At 41.6% G+C, this 22978-nt stretch overlaps 1 protein-coding gene across 5 annotated transcripts in view; it reads left to right on the top strand.

Annotated features, from left to right (window-relative positions):
- The window catches only part of fn1b (fibronectin 1b), a 129527-nt gene that overhangs the window by 81915 nt on the left and 24634 nt on the right, over positions 1 to 22978 (top strand). For all 5 annotated transcript variants that reach the window (XM_060898458.1, XM_060898457.1, XM_060898460.1 and 2 more), the window contains 9 exons: positions 1473 to 1664; positions 3765 to 4043; positions 6394 to 6582; positions 9078 to 9167; positions 9256 to 9522; positions 9699 to 9815; positions 10668 to 10841; positions 21657 to 21809; positions 21947 to 22066. In XM_060898458.1, the coding sequence (XP_060754441.1) occupies positions 1473 to 1664; positions 3765 to 4043; positions 6394 to 6582; positions 9078 to 9167; positions 9256 to 9522; positions 9699 to 9815; positions 10668 to 10841; positions 21657 to 21809; positions 21947 to 22066 (1581 nt within the window). The remainder of the gene's footprint in view (positions 1 to 1472; positions 1665 to 3764; positions 4044 to 6393; positions 6583 to 9077; positions 9168 to 9255; positions 9523 to 9698; positions 9816 to 10667; positions 10842 to 21656; positions 21810 to 21946; positions 22067 to 22978) is intronic.

Here is a 22978-nt window from a genome sequence, read left to right as displayed (position 1 = left end):
TCCAGTTCTTGTCCAGTTTTGGTCCAGACGAAAGTAGTCCGGCAAGTTTGTTGGGGTCACGAAAGTAAAACGTTTTTCGTCTCAAAACAGTATGTGTTCAAAAGAGTGATATATTTGCATCACAAAACCGTTGGCAAATAAAAAGTCAGACCTCGAAATCGCTTGGCACTATTTTCCTGCGCGCTACCGGCTTCATCCAGCTGCGGCTCCAGCTTCAAGGATAAGCTGGAGCCGCATAAGTAGGAGTCCCGGCGGGTGGTTTGTATTCGATTCGTTTATATCCCGACCTTGTTAGCTGTCAGATTTATGTTCATGGACCCGGTAAGCTGGTAAATAATATTTATTATTATTTTTTTTCTTTACCAAATTCTAACAGAAAACGAGAGCGCCCGAAAGGGAAAGCTGAGCCGAGCCGCCTCACGGTTGTAATGCAAATTGCTTTCCTCCTCAGTATACAAGTGCGCTTCCATGGCAGGGAAAAAGAAACTACCACTGCTGCCTATGTAGTGCCCTATTTATACAAATATGAGTCATTCATGTAGTGCCCTATTTATACAATATGAGCCATGTTTTTGCTCCGTGTCATGGCTGAATCCTGAATGACTCCTATTTGTATAAATAGGGCACTACATAGGCAGCAGTGGTAGTTTCTTTTTCCCTGACATGGAAGCGCACTTGTATACTGAGGAGGAAAGCAATTTGCATTACAGCCGTGAGGCGGCTCGGCTCAGCTTTCCCTTTCGGGCGCTCTCGTTTTCTGTTAGAATTTGGTAAAGAAAAAAAATAATAATAAATATTATTTACCAGCTTACCGGGTCCATGAACATAAATGTGACAGCTAACAAGGTCGGGATATAAACGAATCGAATACAAACCACCCGCCGGGACTCCTACTTATGCGGCTCCAGCTTATCCTTGAAGCTGGAGCCGCAGCTGGATGAAGCCGGCAGCGCGCAGGAAAATAGTGCCAAGCGATTTCGAGGTCTGACTTTTTATTTGGCAACGGTTTTGTGATGCAAATATATCACTCTTTTGAACACATACTGTTTTGAGACGAAAAACGTTTTACTTTCGTGACCCCAACAAACTTGCCGGACTACTTTTGTCTGGACCAAAACTGGACAAGAACTGGACTCACAGGATGCTGTCAGGGGGTAAGTCAGTGTGTTTGCACGACACTATTGATGGGGATGCCATACAGATTCATGTCAAAAATCCCGAACTATCCCTTTAAAAACGCAAATTGTTATCCCCCCCAAGATATAATTTTTTTTATTCCATAATAAAAAAATTTTATTCCTACTTTCATTTCCTTTTTTGTTCTAATTTGTTTTTTCTATTTAGTTTGCATTTTATTTTTTTATTCTATATTTTAATTTGTTTTTGATTAATTCTTATGTGATTCATGCGTCCATTACATTTTTAAACTTTCTTCTCCCTTCTCGCTCTCTCCACACGCTGCTCATCCTCAGACATCACGGGTTACCGGGTGACGTGCACGCCTACCTCTGGGCAGCGTGGGGATTCTCTGGAGGAGCTTGTGCGAGGCGGGGAGACTTCATGCACGCTGGAGAACCTGATCCCTGGTGTTGAGTACAACGTCAGTGTTTACACTGTTAAAAACGACCTGGAGAGCGAACCCGTCTCCTCCGTGATCACACAAGGTACCTACGGTTCATCAGGCAGAGGCTCTGGTTACACTCGCGTTATTTTTTGCTAATGCAGACGATGAACATGATGTGTTCCTCTAAATCGTAACACAAGTAGAAGTACTGTTTTACTTTGTGTTGTTTGTATTGCTAGTAATTGAGGTGAATAGATTTTAGCTAGAATAGAATTAACATTGCAAGGTCCCTGCGAGATTTTGTTTGGACCATAAATCATTTGCTTCCACTGTGGGGGGGGGGGGGGGGGGGTTCATTTCATTTTTCCGAACTTTATCCTCACAATTCCCAAAGTGTGAGTCAGTAGGGAAAAAAACAAGATGGCGAGCTGTGGTCTTCTCGCTGAGACTGAACGATGGCGCTAAAAGATCTGATCTAAGATCTAACGTTGCGAGAACTTGACAGACGTTTTTCTCTAATCCTTAATGTTTCAAGGTTGACTGATTATTGGAGCTAATTTATAACTGAAAGATAAGCTGTCAGTCAATTCTGTATTAATTCTGTAATTCTGGCAGCCTTGATATAATAGTAATAATTAATATTCTGTACTAAATATAATCTTGAATTTTGTTTTAAAGGTCCCATGGCATGGTGGTTTGTTGATGCTTTAAACGGGCTCGTGGAGGTTTCCGGATGTTATATCTGCAGCCTTTCTCGAAATGAACCCTCAGCACGTAGATATAGCCTCCTGGGAGAAAGCCCCATTTCAGCGCTTTTCCCAGTGCGTCGTTTTGCTAATGAGAAGCAGGAGGCGGGGAAGGGTAGAGGGTGGGGGCGGGCCATGGGCGGAGTGGGAGGGGCTTGACCAAGCTGCGCACACACATACTCGCTGCTATCAGCGCCTGTAGCCACGCTGCTAAGACAAAACCCCGTTCTCCCTCGGACTCCTTTCGTAAACTCAACGTGACACAGAGAACAGAGAGTGAGAGTGTTCGGAGTGGTAGTTTACGAACGTATAATACCCTAGGCTTGAACACGCACTCCATAACCAAAGAGGATAGAAGCAGCAACTACAGCAACATATCGCTTATCCAACAGAAGACATGCATTGCGGAGCAATAGTCAAACATAAGCTCATAAGTTACAGTCAATTTCCAGACTAAACTCAGTTTAACAGAGCATGCTGCATGCTCTTTAGTTTTGTAGCGCAGAGTACCTGGCTAACTGCAGGAAGCGGTTAGCTGCACAGCTAATGTAGCCATTGCTAGGCTAACGCACCGATTTTAAAACACGGCAAAACGATTTAACAGTTATACACTTACTTGTTCGGTGTTTGTTGCTGATGCGGCAGGGATGCTTGGTACGGACCCAGGCTTCAGTGACAGTTGATGTGCAAAACCTGCCCTGTACTGTCCCAAGTTGTGGAAACATTCCTCAGGAAAATGCTTCCGACAAACATACACCGTCTTAGGTAGACTCGACGGCGTATTATTGGAGTAAATAAAATTAAGCCACTGCGTCTTCAGGGGCTCTCCCGTCGGCAGTAAAAACAGACTCTTTTCTGTGTTGTCACATCCATGTACAGCGCAATTTCCATGTTTCGCTCGCTTAGGTGATGCCATGTTGTTGTGTCCTCTGTGGTCTCCTCACTACAACTGGGCGGGGCAATCCATACAGTGGGTGGGAATCCAGAGGGGGGGCGTGGGGATCATCTCCCTTGCTGAGGTAGTAAAGGGAAGAGTTTATCAACGCGCCATTTTGACGCATCATTCTCAAATTTTGGGCATAGTTTGGTTTACACATTTATGAAATTTCTAGCCACTGGGGTGACTTAAGAAGGTCAGAGGAACTCATTTTAACGTTAAAAAACCTCAGAAAGTGAAAATTTCATGCCATGGGACCTTTAAGAAATTTTTATGAACATTTAATTTAATCGCATGAGATTTGATTGCTGGTCATCATTCTTGTGATTGTGAATGCCGTATCTGTAGTTACATTATAACACATGCACTGTTAGTTTGTTAAATTTTGTCGCATGCTTCATGTCAATTTGAATCTCATGCATCCAGTTTTAATTTCCTCTTTTGATCAAATCTCTAACTGCTCATGATCATGATCTGTTTTCTCTTCTGCTCGCGTTTCTAAACGAACTCGCTCCAGACGTGCCGAAGGTGAAAGACCTCGGCTATGTCAACGTCACCGACAGCACCATCGGGATTCAGTGGACACTTGTAAACCACTCCGCTGTTACGGGGTACCACATTACGGTGCTGGCCGCCGGGGAGAGTTTGCCCATCCTGGAGGATTCGCTGAGTCCGTCCACCAATTTTTATACAGTTCGGGGGCTGGAGCCCGGTGTCGACTACCACATCAGCGTTGTTGCGAGAACGGAGGAGAGCGAGAGCGAGCCAACAACGATCACACAGCAGACACAAGCTGGTGAAGTTATTTAGCGTGATAAGCAACTGTGCAACATGAAACTGGGTTCATTTGAGTTAAAAATGCAAACTCGATGTTGGAATTTGATTTCATATATACACGGGTTTTAAATCCAAATCGGTAGTTTAGCTACTTACAACAAAATTTTAAAAACTCTATTTTAAATACAATGCAAAATGTTTTACAAATTAAATTTAGGTTAAAATGCAGACTAAGCTTTTTAAAAAAATTGCCTTAACACATCACATTTTCAAAAAAAAAAGATGATTTAAATTTGAATTTAATTACAAATTTAAAAAAAATTGGATTTCAAACTTAATCTCATCTCATTATCTCTAGCCGCTTTATCCTGTCCTACAGGGTCGCAGGCAAGCTGGAGCCTATCCCAGCTGACTACGGGCGAAAGGCGGGGTACACCCTGGACAAGTCGCCAGGTCATCACAGGGCTGACACATAGACACAGACAACCATTCACACTCACATTCACACCTACGGTCAATTTAGAGTCACCAGTTAACCTAACCTGCATGTCTTTGGACTGTGGGGGAAAACGGAGCACCCGGAGGAAACCCACGCGGACACGGGGAGAACATGCAAACTCCGCACAGAAAGGCCCTCGCCGGCCACGGGGCTCAAACCCGGACCTTCTTGCTGTGAGGCGACAGCGCTAACCACTACACCACCGTGCCACCCCTAAATTATATGTATATAAACATAATTAATTCTATACATTTTAAACGTTTAAAGATTCAAACTTGGATGCTGACAAAGAGTTAAAACTGTGTTAAACAAACCAGGATGTTAAACAGGGTGGCACTTTGGTGTAGTGGTTAGCGCTGTCGCCTCACAGCCCAGCGGCCGGCGAGGGCCTTTCTGTGCGGAGTTTGCATGTTCTCCCCGTGTCCGCATGGGTTTCCTCCGGGTGCTCCGGTTTCCCCCACAGTCCAAAGACATGCAGGTTAGGTTAACTGGTGACTCTAAATTGACCGTAGGTGTGAATGTGAGTGGTTGTCTGTGTCTATGTGTCAGCCCTGTGATGATGTTAGGGTTTTGCTGGGATGCAAACCTGGTTCGCTGGTGTGATAATCCAGCAAACCCCCACTAGGCCACCAGGGGAATGACTCAAGTGCAGAGGCGTGAGACGGAAGTAGAAAAGTATCAAAAAGTTTATTTACAATATTTACAGTCCCAAAAAATATAATCCAAAAAACGCTCAGAAGATGAAGGGAAAAATAAAATATCCAAAAGTTCAAAGTCAAATAAAAAAAACAAAAAAACAGAAAAGAAAAGGCAAAAATACCAACGCTCAGAAGATCCAAAAAACAGTAAATACCAAGTCCAAAAAGAAAAGCAATGTGCAAAACCAAAAAGACAAAGGCAAGGAACACGGAACAGAGGTAACTGGAGCTAAACATAACAGCACAAAGACTCCGTGACAAGAGGACTGAACTCAGGGGTATAAATACACAAACTAATTAAGGACAGGGCGGGGCAGGAAACAGGCAATAAGACAAAAACAAAACACAGAACACAGTGGTGACCTCTAGAGGCCAAAACAAACATGACCAGAAAAGGAAATAACAGCGGCCTCTAGAAGCCAAAACAGTTCCAGTCCTAACAGATGACCTGGCGACTTGTCCAGGGTGTACCCCGCCTTTCACCCGTAGTCAGCTGGGATAGGCTCCAGCTTGCCTGCAATCCTGTAGAACAGGATAAAGCGGCTAGAGATAATGGAAGGATGGATAAAAATGCAGTCCAAAAAATTGGCTTGGTTTAAAATGAAAATCAAAGACAGATTATGTCTCAACACACAACCCACAAGCAAAAAATGTTTAAAATACATAATACACAAGAGTATATATTATTAGATGCAAAATGCAGATTGAATTGTCTGATTGAACTGAACTTGGACTAAAGGAAACAAGGTTTTAGTTTTAACTGAAGCCAAAATAGATTTTTTTTGGGGGGGAGGGAGAAAAGCTAGAACTTTTATGAATGTAATTTTTTTTTTAAACAGTTGAGTTTCTGCCTAACAACAAAGCCAACATTCATGTATACTTTTTATGTACGCATTATATTTTTACACTTTACTAAGAAACAAATGAATTATAAATTATTGAGTTTTTAATGATTACTTAAATATAATTAGTACACAGTTAACTCATACACTTTAGCACATGGTTATTATGTGGCTCCTTTTATCAATTCTGTATTTCTGGAGCTGATAAATGTGAAGTTATTTCAATTTCCTGTCTTATTCCACTGTTTAATCCACAGTGAAGATTAAATTAAACTCCGCTTACATTTCTGAGGTGTGACGTTTTCTCTCTACGTGTCTGCTCTTTTTCAGCCATTCCGGCTCCAAGCAATCTGAATTTCGGCGAGGTCGGTCCAGACTCGATGCGCCTCTCATGGTCCAGCCCCTCAGTCCGTCCGTCAGAAATCAGCCGGTTTGTGATTCGCTATCACCCAAGCAACAATGATGACAACATACAGGAAGTAAATGTGGGTGGAGCCACCAGCACCTACCTCCTCCAAAGTATGATCATTTTTTTATTCTATAATAATAATAATAGTAAACGTATACGCAAATGTATATAATGTATATAATAACAGAGCTCAAGGTTTATTTTTAAGGATTTTTAAAAATCGAGTATAACCAAATAATATTAAATATAATAACATGGGGCGGCACGGTGGTGTAGTGGTTAGCGCTGTCGCCTCACAGCAAGAAGGTCCGGGTTTGAGCCCCGTGGCCGGCGAGGGCCTTTCTGTGTGGAGTTTGCATGTTCTCCCCGTGTCCGCGTGGGTTTCCTCCGGGTGCTCCGGTTTCCCCCACAGTCCAAAGACATGCAGGGTAGGTTAACTGGTGACTCTAAATTGAGCGTAGGTGTGAATGTGAGTGTGAATGGTTGTCTGTGTCTATGTGTCAGCCCTGTGATGACCTGGCGACTTGTCCAGGGTGTACCCCGCCTTTCACCCGTAGTCAGCTGGGATAGGCTCCAGCTTGCCTGCGACCCTGTAGAACAGGATAAAGCGGCTAGAGATAATGAGATGAGATGAAGTAACATAAAATACATAGTCTAAGGTTTTAATTAATGAATATTCTTAAAATAAATAAAATATCCCCCCCCTCCATTAATTGAACATGCATATGACAGGTGTGTGATCCCAGGTGTAACTTGTACAGTATAATGTACAAATTCTCAATATAATAATAATTTAAAAAAGGTAATAACACTTTTAAAAACTAAAAAGTGTATATGCACACTGTATTTGTATACTATAAATATAGTAGTGAATACAGTGGTGCTTGAAAGTTTGTGAATCCTTTAGAATTTTCTATATTTCTGCATAAATATGACTTAAAACATCATCAGATTTTCACACAAGTCCTAAAAATAGATAAAGAGAACCCAGTCAAACAAATGAGACAAAAATATTATATTTGGTCATTTATTTATTGAGGAAAATGATCCAATATTACATATCTGTGAGTGGCAAAAGTATGTGAACCTCTAGGATTAGCAGTTAATTTGAAGGTGAAATTAGAGTCAGGTGTTTTCAATCAATGGGATGACAATCAGGTGTGAGTGGGCACCCTGTTTTATTTAAAGAACAGGGATCTATCAAAGTCTGATCTTCACAACACATGTTTGTGGAAGTGTATCATGGCACGAACAAAGGAGATTTCTGAGGAGCTCAGAAAAAGTGTTGTTGATGCTCATCAGGCTGGAAAAGGTTACAAAACCATCTCTAAAGAGTTTGGACTCCACCAATCCACACTCAGACAGATTGTGTACAAATGGAGGAAATTCAAGACCATTGTTGCCCTCCCCAGGAGTGGTCGACCAACAAAGATCACTCCAAGAGCAAGGCGTGTAATAGTCAGCGAGGTCACAAAGGACCCCAGGGTAACTTCTAAGCAACTGAAGGCCTCTCTCACATTGGCTAATGTTCATGTTAATGAGTCCACCATCAGGAGAACACTGAACAATAATGGTGTGCATAGCAGGGTTGCAAGGAGAAAGCCACTGCTCCCCAAAAAGAACACTGCTGCTCGTCTGCAGTTTGCTAAAGATCACGTGGACAAGCCAGAAGGCTATTGGAAAAATGTTTTGTGGACGGATGGGACCAAAATAGAACTTTTTGGTTTAAATGAGAAGCGTTATGTTTGGAGAAAGGAAAACACTGCATTCCAGCATAAGAACCGTATCCCATCTGTGAAACACGGTGGTGGTAGTATCATGGTTTGGGCCTGTTTTGCTGCATCTGGGCCAGGACGGCTTGCCATCATTGACGGAACAACGAATTCTGAATTATACCAGCGAATTCTAAAGGAAAATGTCAGGACATCTGTCCATGAACTGAATCTCAAGTGAAGGTGGGTCATGCAGCAAGACAACGACCCTAAGCACACAAGTCGTTCTACCAAAATATGAGTAAAGAAGAATAAAGTTAATGTTTTGGAATGGCCAAGTTAAAGTCCTGACCTTAATTCAATCGAAATGCTGTGGAAGGACCTGAAGCGAGCAGTTCATGTGAGGAAACCCACCCACATCCCAGAGTTGAAGCTGTTCTGTACGGAGGAATGGGCTATTGCTGCACAAGGGGGTCACACCAGATACTGAAAGCAAAGGTTCACATTCTTTTGCCACTCACAGATATGTAATATTGGATCATTTTCCTCAATAAATAAATGACCAAGTATAATATTTTTTGTCTCATTTGTTTAACTGGGTTCTCTTTATCTACTTTTAGGACTTGTGTGAAAATCTGATGTTTTAGGTCATATTTATGCAGAAATATAGAAAATTCTAAAGGGTTCACAAACTTTCAAGCACCACTGTATATTTATTAACCACATAAATATAGTGAATATAGTAGAAACTATATAAGAATAAATACATTTGTTAATTTATATGAGGGACTTTATTTCATGTGTATCAAAATACACAATATTGTGTCGGCTGTTCATCACAGTCTGGATTTATCCTAACGTTTCTTCCATTTTTCCCCTCACTCTCTGTGTAGACCTGCTTCCCGTCACTGAGTATGTGGTGAGCGTGTCATGTGTGTATGGTGAGCGAGAGAGCAGCCCGGTCACAGGCAGACAGACCACCAGTGAGTCCTGTTTCTCTATCTCAAACAAATTCCATCACGTTTTAGTCCTAATGGAGTTAACATGCGCTGGTCTTTATCCCTCACTCAGCTCTTGACTCTCCCACTGGTCTCGTCTTCTCTGATGTGTTCACCCACTCGTTCACGGCACGCTGGCAGGCCCCACGTGCTCAGATCACAGGATACCGGCTGGTGTACCAGGAGCCCACGGCTGGGCTCCATCAGGAGGAGCGTCTGCCACCGAGCCGCACGCGTTACTCCCTGAACAACCTGCAGCCCAACACACTGTACACAGTGTACATCTACGCCGTCAATGGCCGCCAGCAGAGCAAACCTCTCACCGGCACACAGACTACCAGTGAGCACCACACACACACATTTTTATCCTTTATTAAATACATTTGCTTACTTCAAAGCCAAGGCTGGGGTAGAGTAATATTGCCATATTATAATTAGCCAATTTGAGTTGAAGTTTTTTTTTTTTTTTTTAGAACTTTCTATTTTTAATTTTTTTTTATTTTATCATGTTTCTAGTCTCAGATGCTCCCACTGACTTGGAGGTGACGACAGCTACCCCAAACAGCATTACCATCTCCTGGGATGCTCCTGCTATTCCAGTTCGCTACTACAGGATCAACCACAGACAGACTGGTGGGTGAGAGAGAGAGAGAGAAAGAAATAAGCATTAAATTTAAACTTGCATTAGGAGACGTGTGTTTTATTAAACACACGTCCTTTCTGTTTCCGATTGAGAGTACGTCGTGTGCATTCTGGCTGCCGCTTCTCACCGGAACTTTTTTTTATTTTATTTTCTCTCCTTTTATTTTATTTTCTCTCCTTTTTTTTATTTTTTATTTTATTTTTTCTGTGTTTGATGTTTGAGTGTTTTTGTCTGCCAGTTGTGGTGTAGCTCCAGGCCCAGTTTTGGGCGTCGGTTCCCTCCAGGCCTTGGTTTGCTGTGGGTGATGCTTGTGCTCCCAGCTATGGACTTCAGTGAGCTCGTTGCTCATTTTAACATCGTGGTTGTCCAGCGCTCTGTGCTTTAATGCTTGGTGTGATGTTCCGAGCGATGTTGCTCGGTGGCGTCGCGGCAGCTATGCAGGCGGTTTGGGACACACCAGCGCTCTGCATGGCGATGCTTCTGTGCTCGTTTTGTGGATGCATGGCATGGTGTTCGAGCGATGTCACGGCGGCTGTGCTGGAGATGTGGGACTTGTTTTTGTGCGCCTTTTGGTGGGACTGTGGCTGCTACACCACTGGAATGATATCCTGACCTCTATTTGGTGGACGTTTTTCTTTTCTTTTTTTTCTGCCTATTATTGTAAAGCGACCTTGGGTTTTGAGAAAGGCGCTATATAAATTGAACTTATTATTATTAGTAGTAGTACATTATTTAAATCAACATGGATCTGCAGTTAAAGCTGCTGATGTCCAGAATTTAAAAAACAAAACAAAAAACAATACAGAAATCATTTTGACGTGGTATCCAATTTTAATCCACAGGACAGCGCGGCTCTGACCAGGAGTTCACTGTGCCAGGTACAGAGTCATCAGCCACTATCAGCGGCCTGCAGCCAGACACTGATTACACCATCACCATTTACACAGTGACCAGCAGAGGAGACAGTCCAGCGTCTGGAACACCAACCACCATCACCCACCGCACCAGCAGCAAAGGTGAGTGACTACCGAATAAAACTAACCCAGGGAGACTGTTAACACTAAATAATACAGATTCAGGAACAGAGTAAACACAGAATAATACAGATCCAGGAACAGAGTAAGCGCAGAATAGTACGGATCCAGGAACAGAGAATAATATGGATCCAGGGCCAAAGTAAGCGCAGAATAATACTGATCCAGGAACAGAATAATACGGATCCAGGAACAGAGTAAGCGCAGAATAATACTGATCCAGGAACAGAGAATAATACAGATCCAGGAACAGAGTAAGCACAGAATGTTACGGATCCAGGAACAGAGTAAGCACAGAATAATACTGATCCAGAAACAGAGAATAATACTGACTCAGGAACAGAGAATAATACTGATCCAGGAACAGAGAATAATACTGATCCAGGAACAGAGAATAATACTGATCCAGGAACAGAGAATATAACGGATCCAGGAACAGAGTAAGCACAGAATAATACTGATCCAGGAACAGGGTAAGCGCAGAATAATATGGATCCAGGAACAGAGAATAATACTGATCCAGGAACACAGAATATTACAGATCTAGGAACAACAGTGTAAGCACAGAATAATACTGATCCAGGAACAGAGAATAATACGGATCCAGGAACAGAGTAAGCGCAGAATAATACGAATCCAGGAACAGAGTAAACACAGAATAATACTGATCCAGGAACAGAGAATAATACGGATCCAGGAACAGAGTAAGCGCAGAATGATACGGATCCAGGAACAGAGTAAGCGCAGAATGATACGGATCCAGGAACAGAGTAAGCCCAGAATGATACGGATCCAGGAACAGAGTAAGCCCCGAATGATACGGATCCAGGAACAGAGTAAGCGCAGAATAATACTGATCCAGGAACAGAGTAAGCGCAGAATAGTACGGATCCAGGAACAGAGAATAATACAGATCCAGGAACAGAGTAAGCGCAGAATAATACGGATCCAGGAACAGAGTAAGCACAGAATATTACGGATCCAGGAAAAGAGTAAGCGCAGAATAGTACGGATCCAGGAACAGAGAATAATACGGATCCAGGAACAGAGTAAGCACAGAATAATACTGATCCAGAAACAGAGAATATTACGGATCCAGGAACAGAGTAAGCACAGAATAATACTGATCCAGGAACAGAGAATATTACGGATCCAGGAACAGAGTAAGCACAGAATAATACTGATCCAGGAACAGTAAGTGCAGAATAATACGGATGATCCAGAAACAGAGAATAATACTGACTCAGGAACAGAGAATAATACTGATCCAGGAACAGAGAATAATACTGATCCAGGAACAGAGAATATTACGGATCCAGGAACAACAGAGTAAGCACAGAATAATACTGATCCAGGAACAGAGAATAATACGGATCCAGGAACAGAGTAAGCCCAGAATGATACGGATCCAGGAACAGAGTAAGCACAGAATAATACTGATCCAGGAACAGAGTAAGCACAGAATGATATGGATCCAGGAACAGAGTAAGCCCAGAATGATACTGATCCAGGAACAGAGTAAGCCCAGAATGATACTGATCCAGGAACAGAGAATAATACGGATCCAGGAACAGAGTAAGCACAGAATAATACTGATCCAGGAACAGAGTAAGCACAGAATGATACGGATCCAGGTACAGAGTAAGCCCAGAATGATACGGATCCAGGAACAGAGTAAGCCCAGAATGATGCGGATCCAGGAACAGAGTAAGCACAGAATGATACAGATCCAGGAACACAGTAAGCCCAGAATAATACTGATCCAGGAACAGAGTAAGCGCAGAATAATACTGATCCAGGAACAGAGTAAGCGCAGAATAGTACGGATCCAGGAACAGAGAATAATACGGATCCAGGAACAGAGTAAGCGCAGAATAATACTGATCCAGGAACAGAGAATAATACGGATCCAGGAACAGAGTAAGCACAGAATATTACGGATCCAGGAACAGAGTAAGCCCAGAATGATACGGATCCAGGAACAGAGTAAGCCCAGAATGATACGGATCCAGGAACAGAGTAAGCCCAGAATGATACGGATCCAGGAACAGAGTAAACCCAGAATGATACGGATCCAGGAACAGAGTAAGCCCAGAATGATACGGATCCAGGAACAGAGTAAGCACAGAATGATACAGATCCAGGAACAGAGTAAGCCCAGAATAATATTGATCCAGGAACAGAGAATAATACGGATCCAGGAACAGAGTAAGCGCAGAATGATACGGATCCAGGAACAGAGTAAGCCCAGAATGATACGGATCCAGGAACAGAGAATAATACGGATCCAGGAACAGAGTAAGCACAGAATAATACTGATCCAGAAACAGAGAATATTACGGATCCAGGAACAGAGTAAGCACAGAATAATACTGATCCAGGAACAGAGAATAATACTGACTCAGGAACAGAGAATAATACTGATCCAGGAACAGAGAATATTACGGATCCAGGAACAGAGTAAGCACAGAATAATACTGATCCAGGAACAGTAAGTGCAGAATAATACGGATGATCCAGAAACAGAGAATAATACTGACTCAGGAACAGAGAATAATACTGATCCAGGAACAGAGAATAATACTGATCCAGGAACAGAGAATATTATGGATCCAGGAACAACAGAGTAAGCACAGAATAATACTGATCCAGGAACAGAGAATAATACGGATCCAGGAACAGAGTAAGCCCAGAATGATACGGATCCAGGAACAGAGTAAGCACAGAATAATACTGATCCAGGAACAGAGTAAGCACAGAATGATATGGATCCAGGAACAGAGTAAGCCCAGAATAATACTGATCCAGGAACAGAGTAAGCCCAGAATGATACTGATCCAGGAACAGAGAATAATACGGATCCAGGAACAGAGTAAGCACAGAATAATACTGATCCAGGAACAGAGTAAGCCCAGAATGATACGGATCCAGGAACAGAGAATAATACTGACTCAGGAACAGAGAATAATACTGATCCAGGAACAGAGAATAATACTGAACCAGGAACAGAGAATATTACGGATCCAAGAACAACAGAGTAAACACAGAATAATACTGATCCAGGAACAGAGAATAATACGGATCCAGGAACAGAGAATAATACGGATCCAGGAACAGAGTAAGCGCAGAATAATACGGATCCAGGAACAGAGTAAACACAGAATAATACTGATCCAGGAACAGAGAATAATATGGATCCAGGAACAGAGTAAGCCCAGAATGATACGGATCCAGGAACAGAGTAAGCCCAGAATGATACGGATCCAGGAACAGAGTAAGCCCAGAATGATACGGATCCAGGAACAGAGTAAACCCAGAATGATACGGATCCAGGAACAGAGTAAGCCCAGAATGATACGGATCCAGGAACAGAGTAAGCACAGAATGATACAGATCCAGGAACAGAGTAAGCCCAGAATAATATTGATCCAGGAACAGAGAATAATACGGATCCAGGAACAGAGTAAGCACAGAATGATACGGATCCAGGTACAGAGTAAGCCCAGAATGATACGGATCCAGGAACAGAGTAAGCCCAGAATGATGCGGATCCAGGAACAGAGTAAGCACAGAATGATACAGATCCAGGAACACAGTAAGCCCAGAATAATACTGATCCAGGAACAGAGTAAGCGCAGAATAGTACTGATCCAGGAACAGAGTAAGCGCAGAATAGTACGGATCCAGGAACAGAGAATAATACGGATCCAGGAACAGAGTAAGCGCAGAATAATACTGATCCAGGAACAGAGAATAATACGGATCCAGGAACAGAGTAAGCACAGAATATTACGGATCCAGGAACAGAGTAAGCGCAGAATAGTACGGATCCAGGAACAGAGAATAATACAGATCCAGGAACAGAGTAAGCGCAGAATAATACTGATCCAAGAACAGAGAATATTACGGATCCAGGAACAGAGTAAGCACAGAATAATACTGATCCAGGAACAGAGAATAATACTGACTCAGGAACAGAGAATACTACTGATCCAGGAACAGAGAATAATACTGAACCAGGAACAGAGAATAATACGGATCCAGGAACAGAGTAAGCGCAGAATAATACTGATCCAGAAACAGAGAATAATACTGACTCAGGAACAGAGAATAATACTGATCCAGGAACAGAGAATAGTACTGATCCAGGAACAGAGAATAATACTGCTCCAGGAACAGAGAATAATACTGATCCAGGAACAGAGAATATTACGGATCCAGGAACAACAGAGTGAGCACAGAATAATACTGATCCAGGAACAGAGAATAATACGGATCCAGGAACAGAGTAAGCGCAGAATAATACGGATCCAGGAACAGAGTAAACACAGAATAATACTTATCCAGGAACAGAGAATAATACGGATCCAGGAACAGAGTAAGCGCAGAATGATACGGATCCAGGAACAGAGTAAGCCCAGAATGATACGGATCCAGGAACAGAGTAAGCCCAGAATTATATGGATCCAGGAACAGAGTAAGCCCAGAATGATACGGATCCAGGAACAGAGTAAGCACGGAATGATACGGCTCCAGGAACAGAGTAAGCCCAGAATGATACGGATCCAGGAACAGAGTAAACACGGAATGATACGGTTCCAGGAACAGAGTAAGCCCAGAATGATACGGATCCAGGAACAGAGTAAGCCCAGAATGATACGGTTCCAGGAACAGAGTAAGCCCAGAATAATACTGATCCAGGAACAGAGTAAGCCCAGAATGATACGGATCCAGGAACAGAGTAAGCCCAGAATGATACTGATCCAGGAACAGAGTAAGCCCAGAATGATACGGATCCAGGAACAGAGTAAGCCCAGAATGATACGGATCCAGGAACAGAGTAAGCCCAGAATGATACGGATCCAGGAACAGAGTAAGCCCAGAATGATACGGATCCAGGAACAGAGTAAGCCCAGAATGATGCTGATCCAGGTGAAGCATTATGTAACAATTATTGGCTGAAGGTGAAGTGAATATCGGTGAATAATATCCGAAACGAAGTTGAGGTTATTATTCACCGATATTCACTGAGCCTGAGGTTGATAATTGTTTTAATATAAATACACAGGTGTTTATTTAAAAATTATATTAATGAGATTTCACACTTCAAATGCGGCATGTAAATGTAATAACGGCGTGCCACGGACTTGTGTCATGTATCTATGCCAAGTCACATAAAATACTTTGTTTTGAAATCGATAAAATAAATCACAATTCCACCTTACCTTTGAATAGTTGTAGACCAAACTTTGTAGTATCCTTAGTACTTTTCGGAACAGCATTTTCTTTCATAATTTGTAATTCTTCCTCACTTACGGTGACAAAGTGATTGGCCGCCATTTTGCCAAATCGCTCTAGGTGATTATTGAGAAGTAGTCCAAATAGCCCAGTCAGTGCACGTGATTTTCTATAATCACCTCAGTATGTATACTAACACCGAATAATGCAAATATAGAAACAGAGTTACAACCGAACAAAGATTCAGGAGCGCTGTAACGCCAAAGGCAGCACGGTGGTGTAGTGGTTAGCGCTGTCGCCTCACACCAAGAAGGTCCGGGTTCGAGCCCCGTGGCCGGCGAGGGCCTTTCTGTGTGGAGTCTGCATGTTCTCCCTGTGTCTGTGATTTTTTTCCTCCAGGTGCTCCGGTTTCCCCCACAGTCCAAAGACATGCAGGTTAGGTTAATTGGTGACTCTAAATTGACCATGTGAACGGTTGTTTGTCTCTGTGTCACCCCTGCGATTACCTGGCGACTTGTCCAGGGTGTACCCTGCCTCTCGCCCATAGTCAGCTGGCATAGGCTCCAGCTCACCTGCGACCCTGTACAGGATAAGCAGTTTAGGCCACCCATTTTTTATTTTTAGGTTCACGGATTTTTTCAACATATTTCTGATAATGTCGGTTGAAATAAAAATAAAAGTGGCCTTGTCTATTTTTTCTTTTCCAAAATGCTATAAATCCATTTTGATTGTTTTCAGAAAAATGACATTTATTTACCCAGACCCATAAATTTTGCAAATATCTAATTTATCCTGTTATAATAGATAGTTGGTTCAGTCTGAACATTTTCAACAATAACTGAGAAATCTAACAACAATGTTATTGATTATAAATCCAAAGTTTATTAGATAGGTGGCACGGTGGTGTAGTGGTTAGCGCTGTCGCCTCACAGCAAGAAGGTCCTGGGTTTGAGCCCCGTGGCCGGCGAGGGCCTTTCTGTGTGGAGTTTGCATGTTCTCCCCGTGTCTGCGTGGGTTTCCTCCGGGTGCTCCGGTTTCCCCCACAGTCCAAAGACATGCAGGTTAGGTTAACTGGTGACTCTAAATTGAGCGTAGGTGTGAATGTGAGTGTGAATGGTTGTCTGTGTCTATGTGTCAGCCCTGTGATGACCTGGCGACTTGTCCAGGGTGTACCCCGCCTTTCGCCCGTAGTCAGCTGGGATAGGCTCCAGCTTGCCTGCGACCCTGTAGAACAGGATAAAGCGGCTAGAGATAATGAGATGAGATGAGTTTATTATATATTTTTTTCAAAATGCTATAAAGCCACTCATTCTTTTTTCAAAATGCTATAAATCCATTCATTTTTTCTGTCTTTCTGTTTTTAAAACAAGAGAACATGCTGCAGATATATAATATCAGGAACTTTCATCATACAATTTATAATAAAATCAAATAAATTATATAAAACACTTAAATAACATTCATTCATTTATGTTTAAGCTTACGTTTTAAGACTGTCCACCACAGAAAACAACTAACTAAATAACAAATGGCCAGTTAGTTCAATTTTTTTAAATGCAATCCATTCAAAGCGCCACCTTAGCATGACAAAACCACTAATTAAATAACAATAATCAACATTGATAAAAATACATTCAGTAGTCAAGTTATTCAGTAAAGTGTTGAACCTGTAAAAGTAGCACCATGACCCGCTACATAAAACAAATAACTTCAAAATAACACACATACAAATGACCTTAGTGCTCAATCTTAAATTCATTCTTAAATCTTAAACCTGCCTAACAACACCAAATAAGTATAGATACAGCTGACGTGAGTAATAAGCCTGTCCTATTGGAGTTTTTGGAAGAATCAAGTTTTGCATTATATCAAAGCAGACTGTTACATAATCTTTAGCAACTCTGCCTAAAAGGTCATAGAACACGCGAGCTCTGCGACGATGCAGAATGAATGATGCAGATTCTATCTGCTTCTCTCTCTCGGTCACGCTGACTGAACTCTGATTGGTCTAGAGGAAATGTCGCACTCAGCCAAAAAACAAGTGTAGTGCCTATCGCGTTTTGGAGAGAAACTACAATTTGCAGCACATATAAACAAGGAAATATAGCGATTTGGCATGAAACATTAATGGAGCAGTGAATAGGCTCAGTACACAGCAGAATAGCGCGACAAACTCATTTTTTTTAAATTTGGCGTTCATCACGTTTTGGAAAAGAGCTCTTCATATACAACGCCGATTCCAAAAAAGTTGGGACAAAGTACAAATTGTGAATAAAAACGGAATGCAATGATGTGGAAGTTTCAAAATTCCATATTTTATTCAGAATAGAACATAGATGACATATCAAATGTTTAAAGTGAGAAAATGTATCATTTAAAGAGAAAAATTAGGTGATTTTAAATTTCATGACAACAACACATCTCAAAAAAGTTGGGACAAGGCCATGTTTCCCACTGTGAGACATCCCCTTTTCTCTTTACAACAGTCTGTAAACGTCTGGGGACTGAGGAGACACGCTGCTCAAGTTTAGGGATAGGAATGTTAACCCATTCTTGTCTAATGTAGGATTCTAGTTGCTCGACTGTCTTAGGTCTTTTTTATCGTATCTTCCGTTTTATGATGCGCCAAATGTTTTCTATGGGTGAAAGATCTGGACTGCAGGCTGGCCAGTTCAGTACCCGGACCCTTCTTCTACGCAGCCATGATGCTGTAATTGATGCAGTATGTGGTTTGGCATTGTCATGTTGGAAAATGCAAGGTCTTCCCTGAAAGAGACGTCGTCTGGATGGGAGCATATGTTGCTCTAGAACCTGGATATACCTTTCAGCATTGATGGTGTCTTTCCAGATGTGTAAGCTGCCCATGCCACACGCACTAATGCAACCCCATACCATCAGAGATGCAGGCTTCTGAACTGAGCGCTGATAACAACTCGGGTCGTCCTTCTCCTCTTTAGTCCGAATGACACGACGTCCCTGATTTCCATAAAGAAGTTAAAATTTTTGATTCGTCTGACCACAGAACAGTTTTCCACTTTGCCACAGTCCATTTTAAATGAGCCTTGTCCCAGAGAAGACATCTGCGCTTCTGGATCATGTTTAGATACGGCTTCTTCTTTGAACTATAGAGTTTTAGCTGGCAACGGCGGATGGCACGGTGAATTGTGTTCACAGATAATGTTCTCTGGAAATATTCCTGAGCCCATTTTGTGATTTCCAATACAGAAGCATGCCTGTATGTGGTGCAGTGCCATCTAAGGGCCCGAAGATCACGGGCACCCAGTATGGTTTTCCGGCCTTGACCCTTACGCACAGAGATTCTTCCAGATTCTCTGAATCTTTTGATAATATTATGCACTGTAGATGATATGTTCAAACTCTTTGCAATTTTACACTGTCGAACTCCTTTCTGATATTGCTCCACTATTTGTCGGTGCAGAATTAGGGGGATTGGTGATCCTCTTCCCATCTTTACTTCTGAAAGCCGCTGCCACTCCAAGATGCTCTTTTTATACCCAGTCATGTTAATGACCTATTGCCAATTGACCTAATGAGTTGCAATTTGGTCCTCCAGCTGTTCCTTTTTTGTACCTTTAACTTTTCCAGCCTCTTATTGCCCCTGTCCCAACTTTTTTGAGATGTGTTGCTGTCATGAAATTTCAAATGAGCCAATATTTGGCATGAAATTTCAAAATGTCTCACTTTCGACATTTGTTATGTTGTCTATGTTCTATTGTGAATACAATATCAGTTTTTGAGATTTGTAAATTATTGCATTCCGTTTTTATTTACAATTTGTACTTTGTCCCAACTTTTTTGGAATCGGGGTTGTATAAAGCTATTAAAAGAGCAGTAAATTCCACCATTAAGCTAATGTATCATGATTATAAAAGTTTAACAACTGATATTTTACAAATATTGAAACAGACTGTAACAAATGTGATTAACTAACATTATTTATAGTACTAGTACATGAGCTACGAACATTACATATATATCCTATTATTTATGGCCCTATCATTATATCAGCTGTATTTGTTTGAATAAAATATGTGTTCACATAATTCTATATGGAAATAAAAAAAAAATAAAAATCATCAGTTCATTCTATCTACAGGCAAGCTTGCATGCTACCAGCACAAAATAGAAATGCTACCATCACCAATACATGAAAAAATAAATCTACTTGACCATATTGTCCAATTTCTGTTTTCCTACATATCAATATTTATCATGAATAGTATATTTACATTTTTTAAACGAACGCCTTCAAAAAATCAGTTTCAACATTTCTTAAAATCACACAGCACACAGCAAGAGATATTTTGTACCACAGATACATGTACTTGTCTGATCTCAAAAACATTGATCCACATATATCAGAGCTATTTTTCTATACACCATCAATTTATACCTGTACAAGTACCATACATATGCTCATGAGGCTATCGCTAGCCATCAGCCACTTAAAGAAACTCTTGAAAAATATAATACAAATTAGCCAAAAATATATTTCTTCTTTTGATTTACTGTAATGTGGTTAATCAATTTGAAATCCTAGTGCTAGCCTGGCATTCCCAATGACAATTCTTAAGAATGCGCAAATCCTAAGTAGGCACGCAACACATTTGTGTGTATATATATGTGTGTGTGTGTGTGTTCTAATATAAAACTGGACTAGTATTCCAGCACTTACTTCTCTGAAGGCATGTGGTCATATGACCGTTGAGCTCTCATTAGTACAGCAAGGGCTGATACCTTCGTGATTCTCGGTTCGATAGGATTCTCTCTGGCACCTTCCTCTTCTAATTCTACAGTCAGATACCTGCAGCCAAAATCTCGAACTAACGTTACTGCAGGCATGTTCAGCATGGCCCTGGTTAAATCGCTACCTTCTCTCTGTGAACCAAAGATCATTTTGATCTTTTCATTGTTTATCTTCAACGCTTGAGAGACGAAATCGCCCACGTTTTGGTCGGTGAGACAATGAAAAGATTTTTGTTTACCACATGTTATGCTTACATAGAGTTGAGTCGATGGCTTGGAAGCCATGCTGTCAGCATCAGCCATGAGCAGCACGAGGTTTATACTGTCGTAAAGCGGTCGTAAATCACCCCATAGAATTTACAACATTCGAATCTAACATTCAAGTGAATACGCAATGTCGTAAATAGTTTCGTTTTCTGACTTGGCTGAAGTGGATATATACAACACACGTTGTCGTTTGTATTTACAATTTTTCCTTTTTACTTGTGACAAATAGGATCTAGTACTGGGGATACAATGCTGTTAAAAGAAAAATACGTGACCCCAAAATTTTGTCATTTCTTTTTGTGCGTTTCGGCAGTTCAAATAAAAATACACACAGACTTTTTTTTTTCAGCGGTAGTATTTAACTGCCGTCGGCGGATCCGTGATCCGAAAAATCTAAAATGAGTCGCCTTACGGATAATGGATGGATGGAAATGGTATTAAGACAGAATAATACTGTGGACTCGGTACATTCTTAATTACAAGAGCCAGTTGTGATTTGTCTTTTTGTCTCTCGTCTTCTCCCAGACCTCCCAGATCCCTTCAATAAAGGGACTGAGATCCAGGACCAGGCCATCTTGGTACGCTGGAGTCCTGCCAGAGGCCCAATCAAAGGCTACAAAGTCACTGGGAACCCCAAAAACGGAGTGGGACCCACTTTCTCCAAGCAGGTGGGACCTGGTAAGTTTTGATGGGTACACTACAAAGGCTAACTTCCCTTTGTGGCATTAATAAAGTTAATCTAGCTATCTATCTAGCTAACAGTTACCCAGGATAGTTGCAGTTTTTTAGAAAGTCTTTCCCCTCCTTGTTCTCAGATCAGACAGAATTGAGAATAACAGGCCTGGTGCCAACAGTGGAGTACGAAATCAGCGTCTATGCCATCGGCCGTGATGGAGAGAACGTACCAGTGTTAGAGAGAGCAACTGCACACAAGAGTGAGTAGACACAACATTCATGCTGTTCCTGGATTTACTACATTAATGCATTGCTAATTGCTCAGGAACCTAATTGTGGATATAGTCGTGGTAATTCCTCCAGTTAATGCAGTTAAAGTTACATAACTTTCTCACAACACAAAGACCTGAATTTTGTTAGAACTGAAAGCTACTTGAACCATAACATTCAAAAAATGTTTGTTTGGCTGAGCTATAATTGTTAACTGGGATATCACTATCTTGGACTACCGTGTACTGAGAATCACATATCCAGGAGCAGTTATTACAATACTGATCCTGGAACACTGAATAATACTTGTCCAAGACTTCAGATTAAATAGCATCAATCAAGGAACATGATTAACAGTGAGCTATACTATTTTAGAAGCTGAGTTATTACTGAATACTAAGCTTGGCACGGTTATGGGAAAAAAAACCGAACCGTACGATACGCCTGTTGCGGTGCAATACGCGTATAAACCGCGGTACCCCTATTTAAGACGTTCGCCAAAAAAAAAAAAAAGCCGAATGCCCGTATGAAACCACGTGGTTCTCTTTCGCGCGATTCACAGGGGTGATAGCGTTCCGGCACCGCGCCGCCGGAAAAAAAAAATCTAGTTCGCCCATTATCCTGTGTCATTCTGAGATGCGCAGATAGACAGTAAAGGGAATTCGGAATTCCCTTTACTGTCTATCTGCGCATCTCAGAATGACACAGGATAATGGGCGAACTAGATTTTTTTTTTTTTTCCGGCGAGGGGAGGGGAGGTTTGTTTTAAACAGTGCAGTGATTGGTTTTATTGCAATATTTTATATTGGCTGTGTGTGTATTTTGTTATAAATCGTTCTAAGAATACAGTGGCACTTTAAGATTAGATAAGAAATCCAGCCATACGTTTCAAAACACTGCAC

The sequence above is a fragment of the Neoarius graeffei genome, chromosome 18 (assembly GCF_027579695.1).
Source record: "Neoarius graeffei isolate fNeoGra1 chromosome 18, fNeoGra1.pri, whole genome shotgun sequence".
NCBI classification, from domain to species: Eukaryota; Metazoa; Chordata; class Actinopteri; order Siluriformes; family Ariidae; genus Neoarius; species Neoarius graeffei.
Note: the sequence above shows the minus strand (reverse complement) of the source record. Positions and strands in the feature narration are given on the sequence as shown.